At 46.5% G+C, this 16848-nt stretch overlaps 1 protein-coding gene across 2 annotated transcripts; it reads left to right on the top strand.

The window, feature by feature from the left end:
• Window positions 1–1710: 1710 nt before the first annotated feature.
• Window positions 1711–15794, top strand: SFTPB (surfactant protein B). Of its 2 annotated transcripts, none has more exons than XM_083629558.1 (11): window positions 1711–1880; window positions 4307–4440; window positions 4676–4747; window positions 6435–6560; window positions 7430–7579; window positions 8817–8924; window positions 10232–10415; window positions 12344–12504; window positions 13839–13919; window positions 14657–14761; window positions 15589–15794. In XM_083629558.1, the coding sequence occupies exons 1-11, from the start codon at window positions 1835–1837 to the stop codon at window positions 15622–15624; spliced, it is 1203 nt and encodes a 400-aa protein (XP_083485684.1). In that variant the 5' UTR covers window positions 1711–1834; the 3' UTR covers window positions 15625–15794. The 2 variants fall into 2 exon arrangements, with proteins under 2 accessions (XP_083485684.1, XP_083485685.1); XM_083629559.1 differs by having other exon boundaries at window positions 1822–1880; window positions 4676–5560; window positions 5882–6560.
• The last annotated feature ends 1054 nt before the right edge of the window (window positions 15795–16848 follow it).

Here is a 16848-nt window from a genome sequence, read left to right on the forward strand (position 1 = left end):
AGCCAGCTGCTCTGGCTCTGCCTCCTTCTCTCCCATTATATCTCAACTTCATCCCTCTGAGCCGTGACCACTTTTGTAAATCTATACTGTCTTCCTCTTCTCTGGAAGGTTCAAGCTGGGGAGGTGGTCTCCACCCTTCCTCCTCTGTCCAGTCCCTGACACCCCTCCTTCTCCTGTACTCTTGTTTTCCTTGTGTGGGCAGGGACTATGTTTTTATTTTGGTTTATTTACCTTAGTTGCCATTAGTTCAAGAAATCAATCACGAGGATAGGTGTGTGACATCAGCATTGCACAATTTGCACATACATACACATTTTTTTTAAGTTAAGAGGAGGTTTGGAACATGGCAATCTGGGAAGAGGGTCCCTGCCCTCTTCTGCAAACAGCATCCAGTCCCAATATGCTCATTAATGGAGAGGTTGATGATGGTCCTCGTCATCCAGTCCAGGAAGGGATGAATGGCTCTATTCAGATGCTATTTGCTTAGTTGCATAAGCCCCCTTTCAAGAGTCCCACTCAGCTAAAAGAGGAAAAGCCAAGAGCAGTTATACTCCTGGTGGGAATCAATATGTCCACATAACAAGAGAGTCTTCGCCCATCCTTGATTCTAGAATGTGCGGCTACATTCCACACGCAGCCCAGCCTCCTTTTTGAGTGCTGTAGTTCCAGTCATCAAAGAGGTAAAGCAACAAGCAGCCAAATTGTGTAGCAAATTCAATGGCACTGTAAAGACCTGAATGAGCTCTACACCTAAGAAGCAGTGTAGAAAAATGATGAACAGATGAACCAGAAGTCAGCAGGTGGTCTTCTTAGGCTTCACACAGGCCTCATTTGCACTATTACTATTACTACTATATCATTTACTATAGAAGTACCACTATACAATTTTAAGCAACTGTGACTTCCCCTCAAAAATCCTGGAACTGTAGCTTTTTAAGGGTCCCGGGAGACGCTTATTTCCCTCACAGAACTACAATTTGCAGAGTTCCCAGGGTTGACTGTTAAACCACTCAGTGTTTAATGTTTAAAATTCCAAAAGTGTTCTATGAAAGCTAAGGCGTTATTAATTATGGAGTTTACTGGTGACACTTGCTCCCCAAATGAGATGGGGAGCCCAAGTCTGGCATATCCACAAGACTACAGATCAGTTCTACAGGGGGGGAACAGTAAGAATATGAGGGAGACAAGAGGGCTTGGGATCAAGAATAATCTCCAATGTAGACTGAAGGATAGATTTACCACTTAAAATTGCATGTAAAAGTCAAATTTTCTGACTATATCTGCGGATAAAGGGTGGTAAATAAATTCAGCAACAACAACAATCATAATAATATTTCCCAGCAATTTTTTAAAGTCCTGAGAGGAAGGAGAGACAGAGAAATGTTCTGTAAAAACAAAGAAGACACTATGCCCATTCCAGACTAACCAGCTCGTGTGGAGACCAGAATAGAAGAGTTGAAGGGTCCCTAGGACTGGAATGGTTGCAGGAATGGGCTGTAATTTGGAACTGAATAATATGTGCCAACTAATTCAGGGCTGTATCTTCATGTTATGCCACCGACCAGGGCCTCCACTGTAGCAGAGTTACATGGGAATTCTCAAACACAAAGTACCTGTAACTGTAGTTCCTCACCACATCTCAGAACTGAGGGGCTACATGCCCAACAGGAAGCAAAGCTTGAGCGTCAGTGAAACTGTAGATGTATCAGTAACATGATGCTTTCAGCTGGGCAAGATCTCCACAGATCTTCTCCACTGGTGCCACACAAGCCCCTCCTTCTACACCAGAACTATAAAAGAGAATCGTATTCAGGGGTCTTTACACAGCACAACCATGTGGCACCTGCTTCTCGTCACTCTGCTCTGTGGAGGTCCTGCTGGTAAGCACTGGGGAAGGGGCAGGAGGAGGGTGGGGCATACTTTTTCCCACAGCCATTAGGAACTTCAAATAGAATGTTGGAAGATTCAGGACAGATAAAATAAGTAACTTATTCACGCACCGCACTGGTACTCACACAGGAGGCAGTGATCACCACTAACTTAGTGGCTTTAAAGGAGGATTAGGCAAATTCATGGGGGATATCAATGGCTACTAGTCATGCTTGGTGTGCACTACCTCCATTGGTTTGCATAGTGTTCTTTAATTTTTTATCATTTATTCATGTCAATGTATTAATGTCACTTAAATTTAAAAGATCCATGGGGTCACAAAGAGTCGGACACGACTAAACGACTAAACAACAACAACAACAATTAAAAAAAAATCTAAGTGAATTGCTTCCAATAGTATAAAATATGCAAAAATTAGCAATAAAACAGTATATATAATAAATTTATCAAAATATAGGTAAAAAAACCCCAGTTAAAAATAAAAGGACCCAAAATAAGCAGACAGCAAGAGTAGATGATAACAATCTTTAATTTAGGAGGGCAAACAAATACTCTGGTATTACTGGTCAGTATAGATAACTGGGGACGCGGGTGGCACTGTGGGTTAAACCACAGAGCCTAGGACTTGCCGATCAGAAGGTTGGCAGTTCGAATCCCCGCGATGTGGTGAGCTCCCGTTGCCAACCTAGCAGTTCGAAAGCACATCAAAGTGCAAGTAGATAAATAGGTACCGCTCCGGTGGGAAGGTAAACAGCGTTTCCATGCGCTGCTCTGGTTCGCCAGAAGCAGCTTAGTCATGCTGGCCACATGACCTGTACGCCGGCTCCCTCGGCCAATAAAGTGAGATGAGCGCCGCAACCCCAGAGTCGGCCACGACTGGACCTAATGGTCAGGGGTCCCTTTACCTTTATAGATAACTGAGCTAGATGAGCTGATGTTCTGAATCAAGATAAGGTAGCTTCCTATATTCCTAATACCAGACAACAGAGGCAAGTCACCCACAGGGCAGGTTTAGCCTTCACTGGGTGGGGGCTGAGCCTGGTTCCTGATAAAACCCAGTAGCTCCAGCCATAAAGAATCCAGCTTACTCCTCACTGAATTACCTCCCTCTCTAGAAAGACAGCATGTTGTAATAGTTAAGAGTGTTGGGCTAGGACTGGAGAAAGACACAGATTCAAATCCTCACAGAGCCAGTTAAGCCATGAGCCGGTCACACTTGCTCAGGCTAATCTATCAGACAAAATTGTTGAGTGGGGGAGATGCAGGCACTGCTACCCTGAGCTCCTTGGAGGAAAGGAGGGATTAAAATGGAAGAAAAAAGAGTGCAACAGAAGGCAAGGTAAGAGCAACTGGTAGGATTGAGTCCACATCCTCTGAAGCCTGGTGAGGGCCAGGTCTGTTGCCTTCTCCTGCTCTAGGAGTCCCAAAGAATCTCTGACCACAGAGATTCTCTGACCACAAAGCTGGCTTGCAAACCAGGCAGCCTCTTTTGCTTCCACTCCAAATATTGGACAAACCTGAGTAAACAACCTAAGTGGTAAAATTTCTCAACCATACCCTGATGCCCCTCCTCATCGTGTGGCTGAGGAAAATTAGTCCAGGAGAGCCTGAGCTGCAAACACTGGAAAAACTGAGATTGTTTCCCTCCCTGGCTTTTCAAGTGCGTCAACTGAGATTTCATTGCACTGCTTCCTGTGGTCTACGACTCAGAGACTTGACTTTAAGATGAGCATTGTCGTGTGTACCCTATTCCTTGAGCAGAAAAAGACTTCGGGAGTTCCTGTTCTTATCCAGGGTTCAGATTCCTTGGAATGGTCAACAGAGACGGTGGTTTCTTTAGGATATATGGTTTTATTTTCAAGTATACAGTCTGTGGACAAACGCTGGCTCCTTCGGCCTGAAGCTAGATGAGCACCACACCCCATAGTCGCCTTTAACTGGACTGAACTGTCCAGGGGTCTTTTACCTTTACCTGAGCATTGGATGGAAGGGTTTACAGCATTAACACCTCAGCAGATTTGCTTCCCCATCAGGTTTCCAGGGGAGCCCCAAGTCCAGCACAGAGCAAGACATTTCTCCATCTTTCCAGTTTCCCAAATCAGCCCAGCTCTCACATACACAGCCCTCCCGTGGCCTGTTATTCTACATCCTAGGATGATGTATCATCCAGTCAGGTGAGGTGGGGAAAGGGCTCCTCGTTTGTCTCTAAGGCAATAGCGCTCACCCTTTAAGATGCAGATGACAGGTGTATTCTAACCTCACATATACCGGATCACAGGTTTGGAAAGGATCACGTGTGTCATCCAGATTCCAGACTGACTTCCACACCACTTCCCACCAAACCTATATAACAATATTATTCTGCCCACATGATGCTGCTGCTCACAAGGGCCTGTCCTTCTCTGCCCTTTTCCAGCGCTGGCTGGCAAGATTTCCATTGAGGATGGATGTGCCAAAGGTCCTACGTATTGGTGCAAGAACCTCGTGACGGCCATCCAGTGTGGTGCCTGGGAACACTGCATGCAGGCTGGATGGAACAGTGCCACCCAAGTGAGTAGCTGCTGTTCTCTCTCTCTCTCTCTCCCTCCTCTGACTTGACTTCAGTGCAGGAAGTTAAAACTTGGGGTGGGGTTAGTTGGGGAAAACTGCACTGTCTCTGTCTTTGGCATATTGGGTTGCTGTGTCAAGAAGCCCAGTGGTTGCCTGCCCACTTTCTGCCGGTGACCCAGGGTTTTGTGACAGCTGCATTTTCAGGTTGCCCTCATTTCCTTAATTTTTCCTCCAGGAAGACACATGTGCAGACTGCAAAGAGATTGTTACCATCCTTGTTCGCATGGCCAAGGAGTCAACCTTTAAGGTAACTCAGGTAGCTGGAATGTGTGAAATTAGTGCTGCTGCTGCTGCTGCTGCCCACAAGGTTGTTGTCTCTCTCTTTTTGCAGCAGCATTTAGTCTGTACCTTTTGTTGACGTTTAACCCAGATTTCCCTTGGAGAATCCTGTAAATAAAAATAACCCATTATGCATCTGCAGTCTACAACATGTGGGTTTCAGGCTGAAACCCTACATACTCATTCATCTACCTGGGAGTAAGTGTCACTAAATTCAGTGGTTCTTACTTATGAGTGAACATGTGTCGGGTGGTGCTGTTAAAGAGGACAGACCAGCAGGAAGAGGGCCATTAGACTCAGGCCTTGCTTGTGATGTCTGGTTGGCTACTATGCAAACGGGCTGTTGGACTAGAAAGGGCTTCCTTGGGGGTCTTCTGATGTCCTTAGCTAAGCTGATTGTATGACTAGTCCCAGGAGAGGCAGGCATTGTGAGAGACAGCTGGACAGAGATCTCTGTCTTGCCCAAATAGCTCCCAGACACTAGAACTTAGAAACATCCAGTGACACTGAGTGTTGGATGAAATAAAGTTCTTCACACAACACACAGTTAAATTATGGAACTTGCTCCCACAGGAGGCAGTGATGGCCACCAACTTGGATGGCTTTAAAAGAAGAGAACAGAATCATAGCTGTCAACGTTTCCCCCTTTTAAAGGGAAATTCCCTTATTCCAAATAGGATTCCTTGCAAGAAAAGGGAAAAGTTGACAGCTATGAACAGAATGCTGGACTAGGTGGACCATTGGCCTGACCCAGCAGGCTTTTCCTATGTGTAGGGTAAAGGTAAAGGGACCCCTGACCATTAGGTCCAGTCATGACCGACTCTGGGGTTGCGGTGCTCATCTTGCTTTATTGGCCGAGGGAGCTGACATACAGCTTCTGGGTCATGTGGCCAGCATGACTAAGCCACTTTCTGGCGAACCAGAGCAGCGCACAGAAACGCCGTTTACCTTCCCACTGGAGCGGTACCTATTTATCTACTTGCACTTTGACGTGCTTTCAAACTGCTAGGTTGGCAGGGACCAAGGAATGGGAGCTCACCCCGTTGCGGGGATTCGAACCGCCGACCTTCTGATCGGCAAGCCCTAGGCTCGTGTGGGATAGCCAGCCTCATATAACAAACATGCATGTCTATTTAATATATGAAGAGGTTAATACCATAGTGTAAGCTATACTGCCAGGCTTAGCTATGTCCACTTCTCACCACCTTGGGAGGAACTTTGTTCTTCAGTGTACTTGATTGCTTCAGCTCACCCACATGGCGGTCAAGAGCTACTCTTGAATTCCTGTTGGAACTTTCACCACTTTCACCACTAGGCAAAGTTTTACTCCCTGTAAAACTATTTCTGAAGCACATGACTCTCACCTATGGAGAATTTGTAAGTAAACCATTGTTTAACTTACAAAATGTGGTCTTTTTCCTATGCTGGGGAAACAAGGAAAAGAAACATTTTAAGGGGACATGTTGGAACTCATGCGGAGGGGCACATTTTAAAGGTGTTACAGCCTGTATTTCCACACTTTACTTTGCTGCATGTTTAAAGTATCTGCCAGGGTTCTCTCCCCAAAAAGTACTTCCCCTAAACTTGGATCTTGGCACCCAGAAATTGTCCTATGTTCTCCCCTCTACTCTCTAAACATTGCTGTTCCCACACAGAAGGCCATCCAGAACTACTTGAAACACGAATGTGCGGCTTTTTCACTTCAGACCTTAATCCCAAGATGCCAGGAGCTTGTGGATACCTACTATTCTCTATTCATCACTGCCTTAGAAGGACAGATTGTAAGTGGCCCTTTCCCCACACACATCAATGGCAAATAATTTCTCCACAACAAACAACACAGTGGCTGTTGTGTGGAGGGAGGGCAAGGGAGGGAAAGCAGAGGCTGCTCTGTCATGAGGTAGTTGGTTTTGGATGCCCTGAAAGGGCAGCCAAGCAGCTGACAGGCTCATCTGGTCCATTCCACTGGGAAGTTCTTGCACATTACAATGGGGCTTGTGCAGGAAAACTTCCCCAGGGCCTCTTCATACCCTCCAGCATTCCTCAGATTAAAATAGGAACATTTCTCACTCCCCCCCCCAAATGACCTCCCCATTTTTGTGTCCCCCCCCCCGCAAATCAAATTTCTATCAGAAAATTTGTTTTATGAAAAGAAGCACGCACACCAATAAATGTATTTAAAAATAAATAATAAATATATTTTAGAAAGAGGCAAGATTAGATGTGGATGCTGGAATCATTTTTTTAAAAACCTCAAGGCTTCTTTTCACACTGCTCATCTCCCCCTTTCTTCCTGCCCAGGGCAGCCCTGTGCTCTGCCTGAACCTCAGAGCTGGTGTGTCATGGGGGGGGGGTTTCCCTCACAGGTGGCAGCCTCTCTTCCTCACCTGCAGTCCAGCAGCTGCTACAAGCTGCCCAAGGGGGGGGGGAATCTGGCAGCGGTAGCCATGGAGAGGCAACAGGATGCTCCTTCGCGGCAGCCAGTGGGAGAAATAGGGACATTCCAGGTTCAAATCAGAAGCTGGGGTGTCTTTTGTAATTCTGGGACTGTCCAGGCCACTTGGCGGGCATGCCTCTGCCTTGCCTTTCAGATTAGGGCAACTGGAGAGGGATCATTCCTTTCTCATGCCTTATCCCTTCTGCCCTTCAGCAACCCGATGCTGTATGTGCAAAGTTTGGCCTCTGCCAGTCTGACCCACTGGAGAGCAAGGACATCTTTGGTCTGCTGGTTCAAAAGATGGCAGAACAGATCCAGCTACTGCAAGGCAAAGCTTTTATTATGCCCAACAACAAGACCCAGGTAAGGAGAACCCCTTCTGATGACATGAACTCCAGTCCAGTGAAATAAAATTGTATAAACCCCTAAGCCAGCCTTCCACAACTTGGTAACCTCCATATGTTTGACAGTACAACCCACAAACATCTGGAGTGTTTTGGGTTAGAGAAGGCTGATCTAAGCAGTTGTCTAGGAAAGCATACTGCATCCTACTTCATTCTACTTTCCCATCAAAATAAAATTATAATGGTTTCAAAAGAGAGCCAGTGTGTTCTAGTGGCTAAAGAGTGTCAGACTAGGACCTGGAAAACCAGGGCAAAAATCCCTATTCAGCCATGACATTCACTGAGGTTGGGCCAGTGACTGCCTAACTTACTCCATGGGGTTGTCATGGGGATTGAGGAGCACTTTGGGCTTCTTGGAAAAAAATGTGCTTCATAAATGTAATAAATAAATAAGATAAATGTATTTATTTAAACATTTATATCCTGCCTTTTAGAAAAACCTTTTCACAGGGTGGTGCACAAGAGCATATATAGAGCCACTCTGAAACCATTATAAGGCAACAAATACCACTAAAAATATGCTAATCACCCAGTTACAGCTGCACTGCAGTGGGCAATGCAGGAGGGCAGAGGTAGAAAGGAAGAGGAATGAGGTAAGGGTAGGGGAGAATGGACAGAGAAAGAGTCCAGTGGGTGGGTCCGTGGGAGAATCAATAGACCTAGGTAAAGGGACCCCTGACCATTAGGTCCAGTCGTGGCCAACTCTGGGGTTGTGGCGCTCATCTCGCTTTATTGGCCAAGGGAGCCGGCGTACATGTGGCCAGCATGACTAAGCCACGTCTGGCAAACCAGAGCAGCAGACAGAAACGCCGTTTACCTTCGCGCCGGAGCGGTACCCATTTATCTACTTGGACTTTGACATGCTTTTGATCTGGTAGGTGGGCAGGAGCAGGGAACGAGCAACGGGAGCTCACCCCGTCACGGGGATTCGAACCGCTGACCTTCTGATCAGCAAGCCCTAGGCTTTTATGGTACATAAATGGCAAAGCTGGGGGGGGGGAGTGCACCATAACAGGCATAGCGTATTTGAAGGCAGGGCTATGAGGCTCCTCAAGTGGGTGCAATGAAGCAGCTGAAGCTGGAACATTTATGCTCCAGTAAGAACAGGGCGTTAATCTTCCCAAAATGAGATCTGCTCTGTTGCACCTTTGATTAATTTCTGTGCCTACACGACTTATTCCTATTTCTTTTCCCAGGATAATCCCAAGGAGGAGCTGCTCTTCCCTTGGCCCTGGCGTTATGTTTTGCCTCAGTGTTGGCTGTGCAAGAACCTTGTAGGCCGGATTGAATCCAGCCTCCCCAAGGTATCGTATTCTCCTTTCTTTGTGCCTTAATTCAGCCTTCTCCAACACGATGCCCATCAGCCCCAGACAGAAGAGTCCTGTCATACTGGGTCTGATGGACATTTTGGTCTGAAACATCTGAAGAAGGCTGCTTTACACTTCCAAACTCTGGTCCAGAATGCAACATCACGAGACTCTAAATTGTTATTCTATTTATTTATTTATTAAATGTTTCTGGACCTCAGCATTAAGGTTGTGAAAGTGTCTGCAACCAAAGCTCAGGAGGCTAAAAGTTTAATTGATAGAAAAGGTGGAATAGAAGCTCCAGGGATGAGTGGACTGGGCAGGTCTTTGTCTTTTCAACTTTCAGCCTCTTTTGTGGCAACTTAGCCAAAACTGAGCTGGCAAAATGTGGGGAAAGTGGAAAGGAAGGAGTCCTCTCACATAATAGCCAAAATATGTGGTGAAGGCCACCGATTTAGATTCCTTTAAAAGTGACATAGAAAAGTCCATGCAGTAGTTGGCTTTTAGTATATCAATCAGTAACTAGTTGCTGGCTTCCCAAAGGCACCACTGTGGGGAATCTGAACTAGATGGACCTTTGATCCAGCCAGACTAATAAATTCTATGCACATCCTGTAAAGAGGCCCTCCCAGGCCACTTTCTGGCTTTTGAAGCCTTTATCCAGAATGAACAAAGCCATGAAAAAATGATGACATGAAAATAAAATAGGACAGTGTGAGTTATTATTTGAATGCTTTTTATTTCCACATTATTTCTATCTAATTATTGAGGGGAAATCCTGCTTTCATGCAATGTTACAGTCAGTGCTTTTTTTTCTGGAACAAAGGTGCCAGTACTGTTACGGTGAGTGCCACGCTTGTAACATGGTGGGGAGAGGTGCCAGTGCTGTGTACCCTTATAGTACTCCCAGGAAAGCACTGCTCACAGCTGATATTAAGTATATGGCAAAATCTATGTCAGGGAAAAAACACATCTCTGATTTGCTTACTTAAATTTGCAGTTCTAAGATGAGAGAGCGTGTCACAATTTGATATGATGAACAGCTGTGAAACCAACTGAATGCCAAAAATTGTCTAAATTGGGGGGGCCCTTTGAGCTTGAGGCCACTGGCCCCCCACAACCCTAACTGGCCCTATGAATAAAACCTTGTGATGATTCTTGGCATCTTCCTTGGTTCCACCATCATGTGTCCTAAACTGCAAGGCAGGCGGCAGCTTTCAAGTTGAGAATGATGTCTCTGAGTCTGGATTCAGACTCAGGGCAGGCCATTAACTTCACCCAAAGTCCTTTGTCTTCTTCCTTAGGAAGCTATTGGCAAATCCATGGCCCAGCTCTGCCGCTTTGCACCAGGAGCTGCTGCTGGGATGTGCCAGTGCTTGATGGAGAAATACACTGTGACCATTGTAGACGCGGTTCTGGGCAAGTTGGGGCCAAACCTGATCTGCGGGATGATGCTCATGTGTGCCACAGAAGAAAACTGTGGCCCAGGTACAGACAACTTGAAACCTTGGTGGGCTAGGTGGTGTTTTGGGATCAAACACTAGTGTTTTGTGGTAATCTATGATGTTTGTCACTCTGAGAAATTTCTGGACAGTTTCCATCATTTTGGCTGGTTCTGTGTGTAGCACCTTGCCATCCAGAACAAGAAGCAGCCTGGCCACATACTCACCTCTGCTCCTCCACAGGCCACATCAGGCTAAGTCAAGGGGTCAGAAAATCAGGACCAGGGGCCAAATATGTGGCCCTCAAAACTCTCTCTAGGCCACACCTCTCACTGGCCCTGCTTCACACTAAGGCCTAGATTAAGCTAAACCAGCAGAAGCCAGAACTTAAGATTCTGCCTGGTCTTCACTGAACCTCCATCCTGATCGGTTTGTGTGATGTTTGCACATCTTCCCATTAACCATTGCGTTATTCCACACTTTTCAAGACATTACCATGTCACTTACCCAATTGCAAAAAGTCTGTATTTTTTTCTTTCCCAAGTAGACTTGTACTAGGATGATAGTTTTTATTCACTTTAATACTGCCAAACTAGATTTTCCCCATATGCCCTTGAATCCCTCCCCCCAATAGTGACAGCCTGGAGACGCCCTAGCAATGGAATGGCAATTGGTACGCAAGCCCAGCTATTCTCTACAATGGGCAAACCGGCTTTGCATACAATTCTGGGAACAACAAAGAGTTTTTAGAAAGCAGAGGCTGGCTCTGTCCACACTCCTGTTTCCTGTGCATTCTCTGCATTCCCAGTACTGGGTTTTTAATCCGTGTTCGCAGTATCTTTTCCAAAATGCAGGAGTAACCTGTACTTTGCCAGTTTGATGCATTACTTCTCAAATCAGCTGCACACTTCAGAGTCCTTAAAACATTCCTAATTCGTCTCTAGCCAAGGTGTGACCCCCTATGCAAACAGTAAAGACATCCTCTCCCTGTGTACATCTTCTGTGTACAGAAACAGAAGGAGGCCCTGCTGATGTGGACAGCTGGAGGAGGGGGAGAGCTGTGAAACATGGGGGGGGGGACTTTGCTATCCTTTAAGGCGGTAATGTGGACACCCTTTGCCTCCCTCCCATTCATTTTCACTAACTGCTGCCTCCTACTGCAGATGGCAAAAATGAGCAAGCTCCCTGCAGGTAGGCATGCACCAAAGTTGGGGTGCACTTGGCTGCAGCGCACTTCACTAATTTTCCCCAGAAGGTGCTGGAAGAGGAGGTTGTGGAGGGTGGGGGTCCGCCAGTTTGAACAAGCATTTGATTGGGTGGCATGCTTGTCTGTCAGTCCAGCTGTGCAAACAGCATCCTTTGACACTTTGCCTGTATTCTCCCACTGTTTGACAGATGCAGAGGCTTACCTAGGGGTTGGCTAGGTTGGCCCTTGCCAATGATGCAGGCCCAGGGAGGCGGCTGAGAGTGGCTAGGAGCCCTCCCACCCATGTGCACTTCTCTGCTTCTCTGAGCGGCCAACATCTCCTTGCCAAGGGGACAAGGGATGTGGGTGGGGGCACCAATACATCTCATTGCCAGGGGTGCAAGGTAGAGCATCATCTCCTCCCCCAGTGCAATTGCACTAATTGCACTGATTTAAGTCCTTAAGCTGTTCCTAATTTGCCTACAGCTAAGGTAAAGACATTCCCACCCCTGTCGAATCCCCTTGGTGTGTACACAAACAGAAGTGAATCAGACACTAATGAATCCAACAGCTTTGGGTTGAATGTGGAACTTCATTGCCCTCCGAGGTGGTAATGTGATCACACCCTAGGTCACAACTTGCTATAGAAAGTTGGCTGCTTAGACTGAGATCCAACTGAAGGCAGTGGGTAGCTGGGAAAGTGTAAAGCCTTCGTGTGTGCGTGTGCACACGCGCAAAACACCGCACTGCTCCATAGCCCTGCCTCTTTGTGCTTTTCCCCCTTGCAGAGACCCCTCCACTGTCACTCCCTGGCCCAGCTGACCGCTGCCAAGCCTGCCTGGCTCTCAAGACCCAGGTGAAGGCAACCCTCAAGCCCAACAGCAGCAGGGCTGAAATGGAAGCAGCTCTGTTGGCAGCCTGCAGCAACACTTTTCGGAGCTGGGAAGAGGTGGGTTACCCTAAAGAGCAAAAAGCCTTCTTCAAGGATTGTTAACAATATGCAAAGGCCAGTTCCCATACAAACATGGCATGAGATGAACACTGCAAGGCCTTCCTTGTCCTCCTAGCTGGAGGAAGAGGCCCAGGACCCTCACCACACCCCTTTATGCCGCTGCTTCTTCCCGACTGATGCAGCAGGGAATGAGTGTGTGGCTTGCCCCGTGTCACAATCACAAACGGGGACCCAGGCAGTAGCTGCCTTTCTTAAGCTCATAGTCTGGTGTCTTCCAACAGTTATTAGACTACAACTCCCATCATCCCTAACCATTGGCTATGCTGGTTGGGGATGATGATGATGATGAGTCTTTTTATTTATTTATTATATTTATATCCCAGCTTTCCTCCAAGGAGCTCAAGGTAGAATACATAGTTCTCCTTCCCACAGTTGCCTCACAACAACCAGGTGAGGTTGGTTAGGTTATGAGTGGCTCAAGGTTACCCAGTGAGCTTCATGGCTGAGTGGGGATTTGAACCCTGGTCTCCTAGATTCTAGACCAACACTCTAAAACGATTATACCACACTAGGAATTGTAGTCTAACGATATCTGGAGAGCACCTCACTGGGTTTGTCAGATGGGAGACAGAACTAAATGTGTCAGTTCAGTTAGTCTTCGGTTTCAGCAGGACATGGGGAGGCTAAGAAGTTGTGAGAGAGGTGAGTTTTGAGGGATTTGAAAGATGGTGGTCTTCCATAGATATGCTGGGAAGCAGCCCAATGCATAACAGGCAGCGAGAGAGTAAGGACAAAATCACAGCTTCCCAAAATTCTACTTGGGGACTCTTCACAATTACATCAGCCTTCCTCAACCTGATGCCCTGCAGATGGTTTGGACTACAACTCCTATCACTGTAAACATCTAGGAGACTGAATAATTACTGCCACTTATAAAACAGCCTTACCCAACCTGGTGCCCTCTGGATTTTTTAAGACTCATCAATAGCAGCCAGAATGGCCAATTATCAGGGATAATGGGAGTTGCAGCCCAACATCTGGATACCATATTAACTAGCCCTGCCCATGAGAAAGACATGATAGGAGCAAGGAATGGGGGCAATCATAAGACTGTCTCAATGTTGTTGTGGTTGTTATTATTAAACAGTGGAGAGAGGGATGATTCCTATTTTCTATTTGTACCCAGCTTCACTTGTACCAGCCCATGGACAATAGATAGTGAAATAGCCAGTCCCAATACTCCACTAACACCCTCTGTGCACAGGTGGCCAAGCCAAAGAGGCCAGATGAGCAGTGGCTCAATATTTACTTCTCTTCCTCCTGTTTTGTAGTGCAAAAGCTTCATTGATCAGCATGAGCCAAAGTTGTTCCTACTGCTTGCCAAGCCTTGGAGCGCCCAGAGGACATGCCAGGTACGAGGATATCATCCTTGAGAGAACAACAACGTTCAATTTCACATTGCTCACTGTTGGTGTAGCATTTTCAGATGTTATAGTTGAGGAGCACAGCATAGAGGGTTTGGAAAGCATTTTCAAAGTGTGGCAAGCTGACACTCAGCTTCTGGACACAAGCAAGACACGTGGATCAGTCCCCAACTAAACAGCAGACGCTCTCCTGAACATAACTAAACTTTCTGGAAGTTGGTTCTTCAGTTCCCCAAGTACAGCATGCCTTGCTTACTCCTGTGTACTGTATTGACATTTGGTCATTGCCCTTCTGGCAGGTACTCTTAAGTGATAGCCAGCAGAACCAAATTCAGATATGGGAAGTTGTCAGATAGTAAAGTTTAAGATGACCTGTAAAGCAATCAATGCAAAAGAGGAAGATGAAAAGCCAAATGGGTGCTGCTAGAACATCAGGGCGATGGTCCTCTATAGCTCCTTGACGCTATAGAGAAAGAAGAGGTGGGAGTGGGGAAAACCCCTTTTCAAGCCATTCTAACCATCTCAGAATCTCCCAGAGAGGCCCCCAATTGATACTATCCCTATATTGAAACAGGAAGTTTCTAGCAACAAAGGTGAACACATTATGTCAAGTAAAGGTGCCAAGCAGCATGGACTGCTCTGCCTCTTCTCTTCATAGAATTGTAGATTTGGAAGGGACACCATCATCTGTTCTAACCCCCTGCAAGTTTTTTCCTTGCTAACAGGAACTAGGAGCCTGCGTGGCTGAGAAGCCTTTCCCAGGAACTACTGCCTGTGCCCAGGGCCCCACTTATTGGTGCTCCAGCCTGAGCACTGCTGAGGAATGCAAGGTGAGAATGGAGTGCTGGTTCTTTGGGTTTGTAATGTGCCAAAAGAAGAATCTATCTCCAGATGCCAGAATTTTGCCCTAATGGTCTTTGACAACAGGAAGCTTTGAGACTGGTTCACTAAGGGCTCATCTGCTTGCCCTGCTACTTTCCCCCAGGAAAACCCAGTCTTTACCACTGAATCAGAGCAAACATCAACCAGTTTTTCCACAGATTGACATTTGTTCCAATTCAGTGCTAAAAAGCAGGCTTTCCTGGAGAAAGTGGTGGGGCAAGTGGAAAGCCACTTGGACCCATGCTTTCTAGGCAAGGGGACAAGTGCAAGTGTGGACAAGCCCTAAGAAACAAGGGAAAAAAACCATTGACAAAGGCTCTTCTTTGCATCTGTGAGACAGATAGATGGATATAAAGCTATTATTGTGCGCTTCCATGTTTTAGTGTTTTTCTGGTAGACATGTGAAGCACCCCTCCCCGCACAGAAAAACAAAGCTAGCTGCAATGTTTCAAAAGTTTCCATCTATCAATGGCTACCAAGATAATCACTGAAGGACAACAGCTTGGAATTATATTGCGTGGAATTGGCACAGGAGGTCCTGGTGAAAGGGTGTAATAAGACTGGGCTTTTGCGGCACTTGCAGTCTATAAATGCAGCCATTTCCCACAAGCTAATTCCACTTTGAGCTGTTAAACCAGAGCTTTCACATGCCCCCAGCACAGAAACTGCAGAGACCCTGAAGTTCCCAGGTAGCTTCTGTACCTTCATCTACTACAGAATGTCTGCATTGCCTCTTTTGGGTATGGATCTAATTTCTCTCTTCTCTCCCTTCTAGGCTGTGCAGCACTGCCAGGATCATGTGTGGCTGTAGCCAAAGAACAGGGAGCCAGCAGCATACAGCAAATAGGGGAGGGCTACACAGCCCTGCCCCACAAACCACTTGCTTGGATTCTTCCTGATGACTGATCATTGTGACAGGGAATGAGGGAAACCATGAAGCACTCATACTCTCAACTATTACAGCTATGCCTCTTCCCCCAATTTGTGTTTGATTTTATTTATAAAAAATATTTATAGGCTCATAGCAGGGCAGCATAGAGCAAAATTTACAAGAGAAAGAAAATACTATTAAAACCATTCCAAATGATCATGAAAAAGGCAGGTGGATCTGAAAAGCTTAAACTGATGAACAGGCCTGTTGGCATTTTAAAAAGTCTTCAAGAGACTCCAGGAGGCAAGGATACTCACCTAATTTCTGTTGGAAGACACTTCTGCAGTATGGCTCTGATGACACTAAATGCCCAGCTTCTAGTTGAGACCTGCTGGGCCTCTGTAACACAGGGGACAACTAACAGTGTTCCTCTGGATCACCTCAGTGACTGAGCTGGGATATAAGGGCTCAGGCAATCCTTAAGGTATCCTGGACTCAAGGTATTGAAGGATTTGTATATTAATGCAGGAACTTTGATACTCGGCCCAGCAGATGAGCAGCCAGTGTAGATGTTTTAACAGAGGTGTTCTATGCTGGCAGCCATTTGCCCCCATTGGTAGTCTAGCCATTGCATTCTACACCAGCTGGAGATTTGGGATCAAGCCTAAGGGCAGCCCCGCATGCAGTGCATTGCAATAATCCAGTCCTGAGGTCACTAATGCATGGAATGCGGAGGCCAGGCTACCCCAGTTCAGAAATAGCCAAAGTTGCTCCTAGGCACAGTGGTCGCTTGGGCCTCTAATGACATGGATGTAATCCAGGAGTACCACCCCAACCCATGGACCTGCAGCCCTCACCAGAACAGACACATGAACCTCCTACCCACAGAGCCTCCATCTTCCCTGGATCCAAACTTAGTTTATTGGCCCTCATTCAGTCCATCACTGCATTCAGGCATGTGTCCAGGACTTCCACAGCCTCTCCCGATTCAGATATTATCGAGAAATAGAGCTGCATGTGCTTCAGGACTCAGCATTAGTATTATTAATGAAAGATATATCCCACCCTTCCTCCCAAAGAAGCTCCAAAAGTCCTGCTCTCAATAGCTCTATGTAGATATTAAATAACACTGGGGGCCAATGTGGAACTCTACAGCGCATGTGC

Source organism: Podarcis filfolensis, assembly GCF_964270895.1.
Source record: "Podarcis filfolensis genome assembly, chromosome: 8".
NCBI lineage: Eukaryota > Metazoa > Chordata > Lepidosauria > Squamata > Lacertidae > Podarcis > Podarcis filfolensis.

Bases quoted from the DNA above. Each gene is read 5' to 3' on its own strand.
- SFTPB (XM_083629558.1), top strand. From the start codon at position 1,835: ATGTGGCACCTGCTTCTCGTCACTCTGCTCTGTGGAGGTCCTGCTG. The intron at 1,881-4,306 runs GTAAGCACTGGG...GCCCTTTTCCAG, and splicing joins GCTCTGTGGAGGTCCTGCTG to CGCTGGCTGGCAAGATTTCC. The intron at 13,920-14,656 runs GTACGAGGATAT...CCTTGCTAACAG, and splicing joins GCGCCCAGAGGACATGCCAG to GAACTAGGAGCCTGCGTGGC.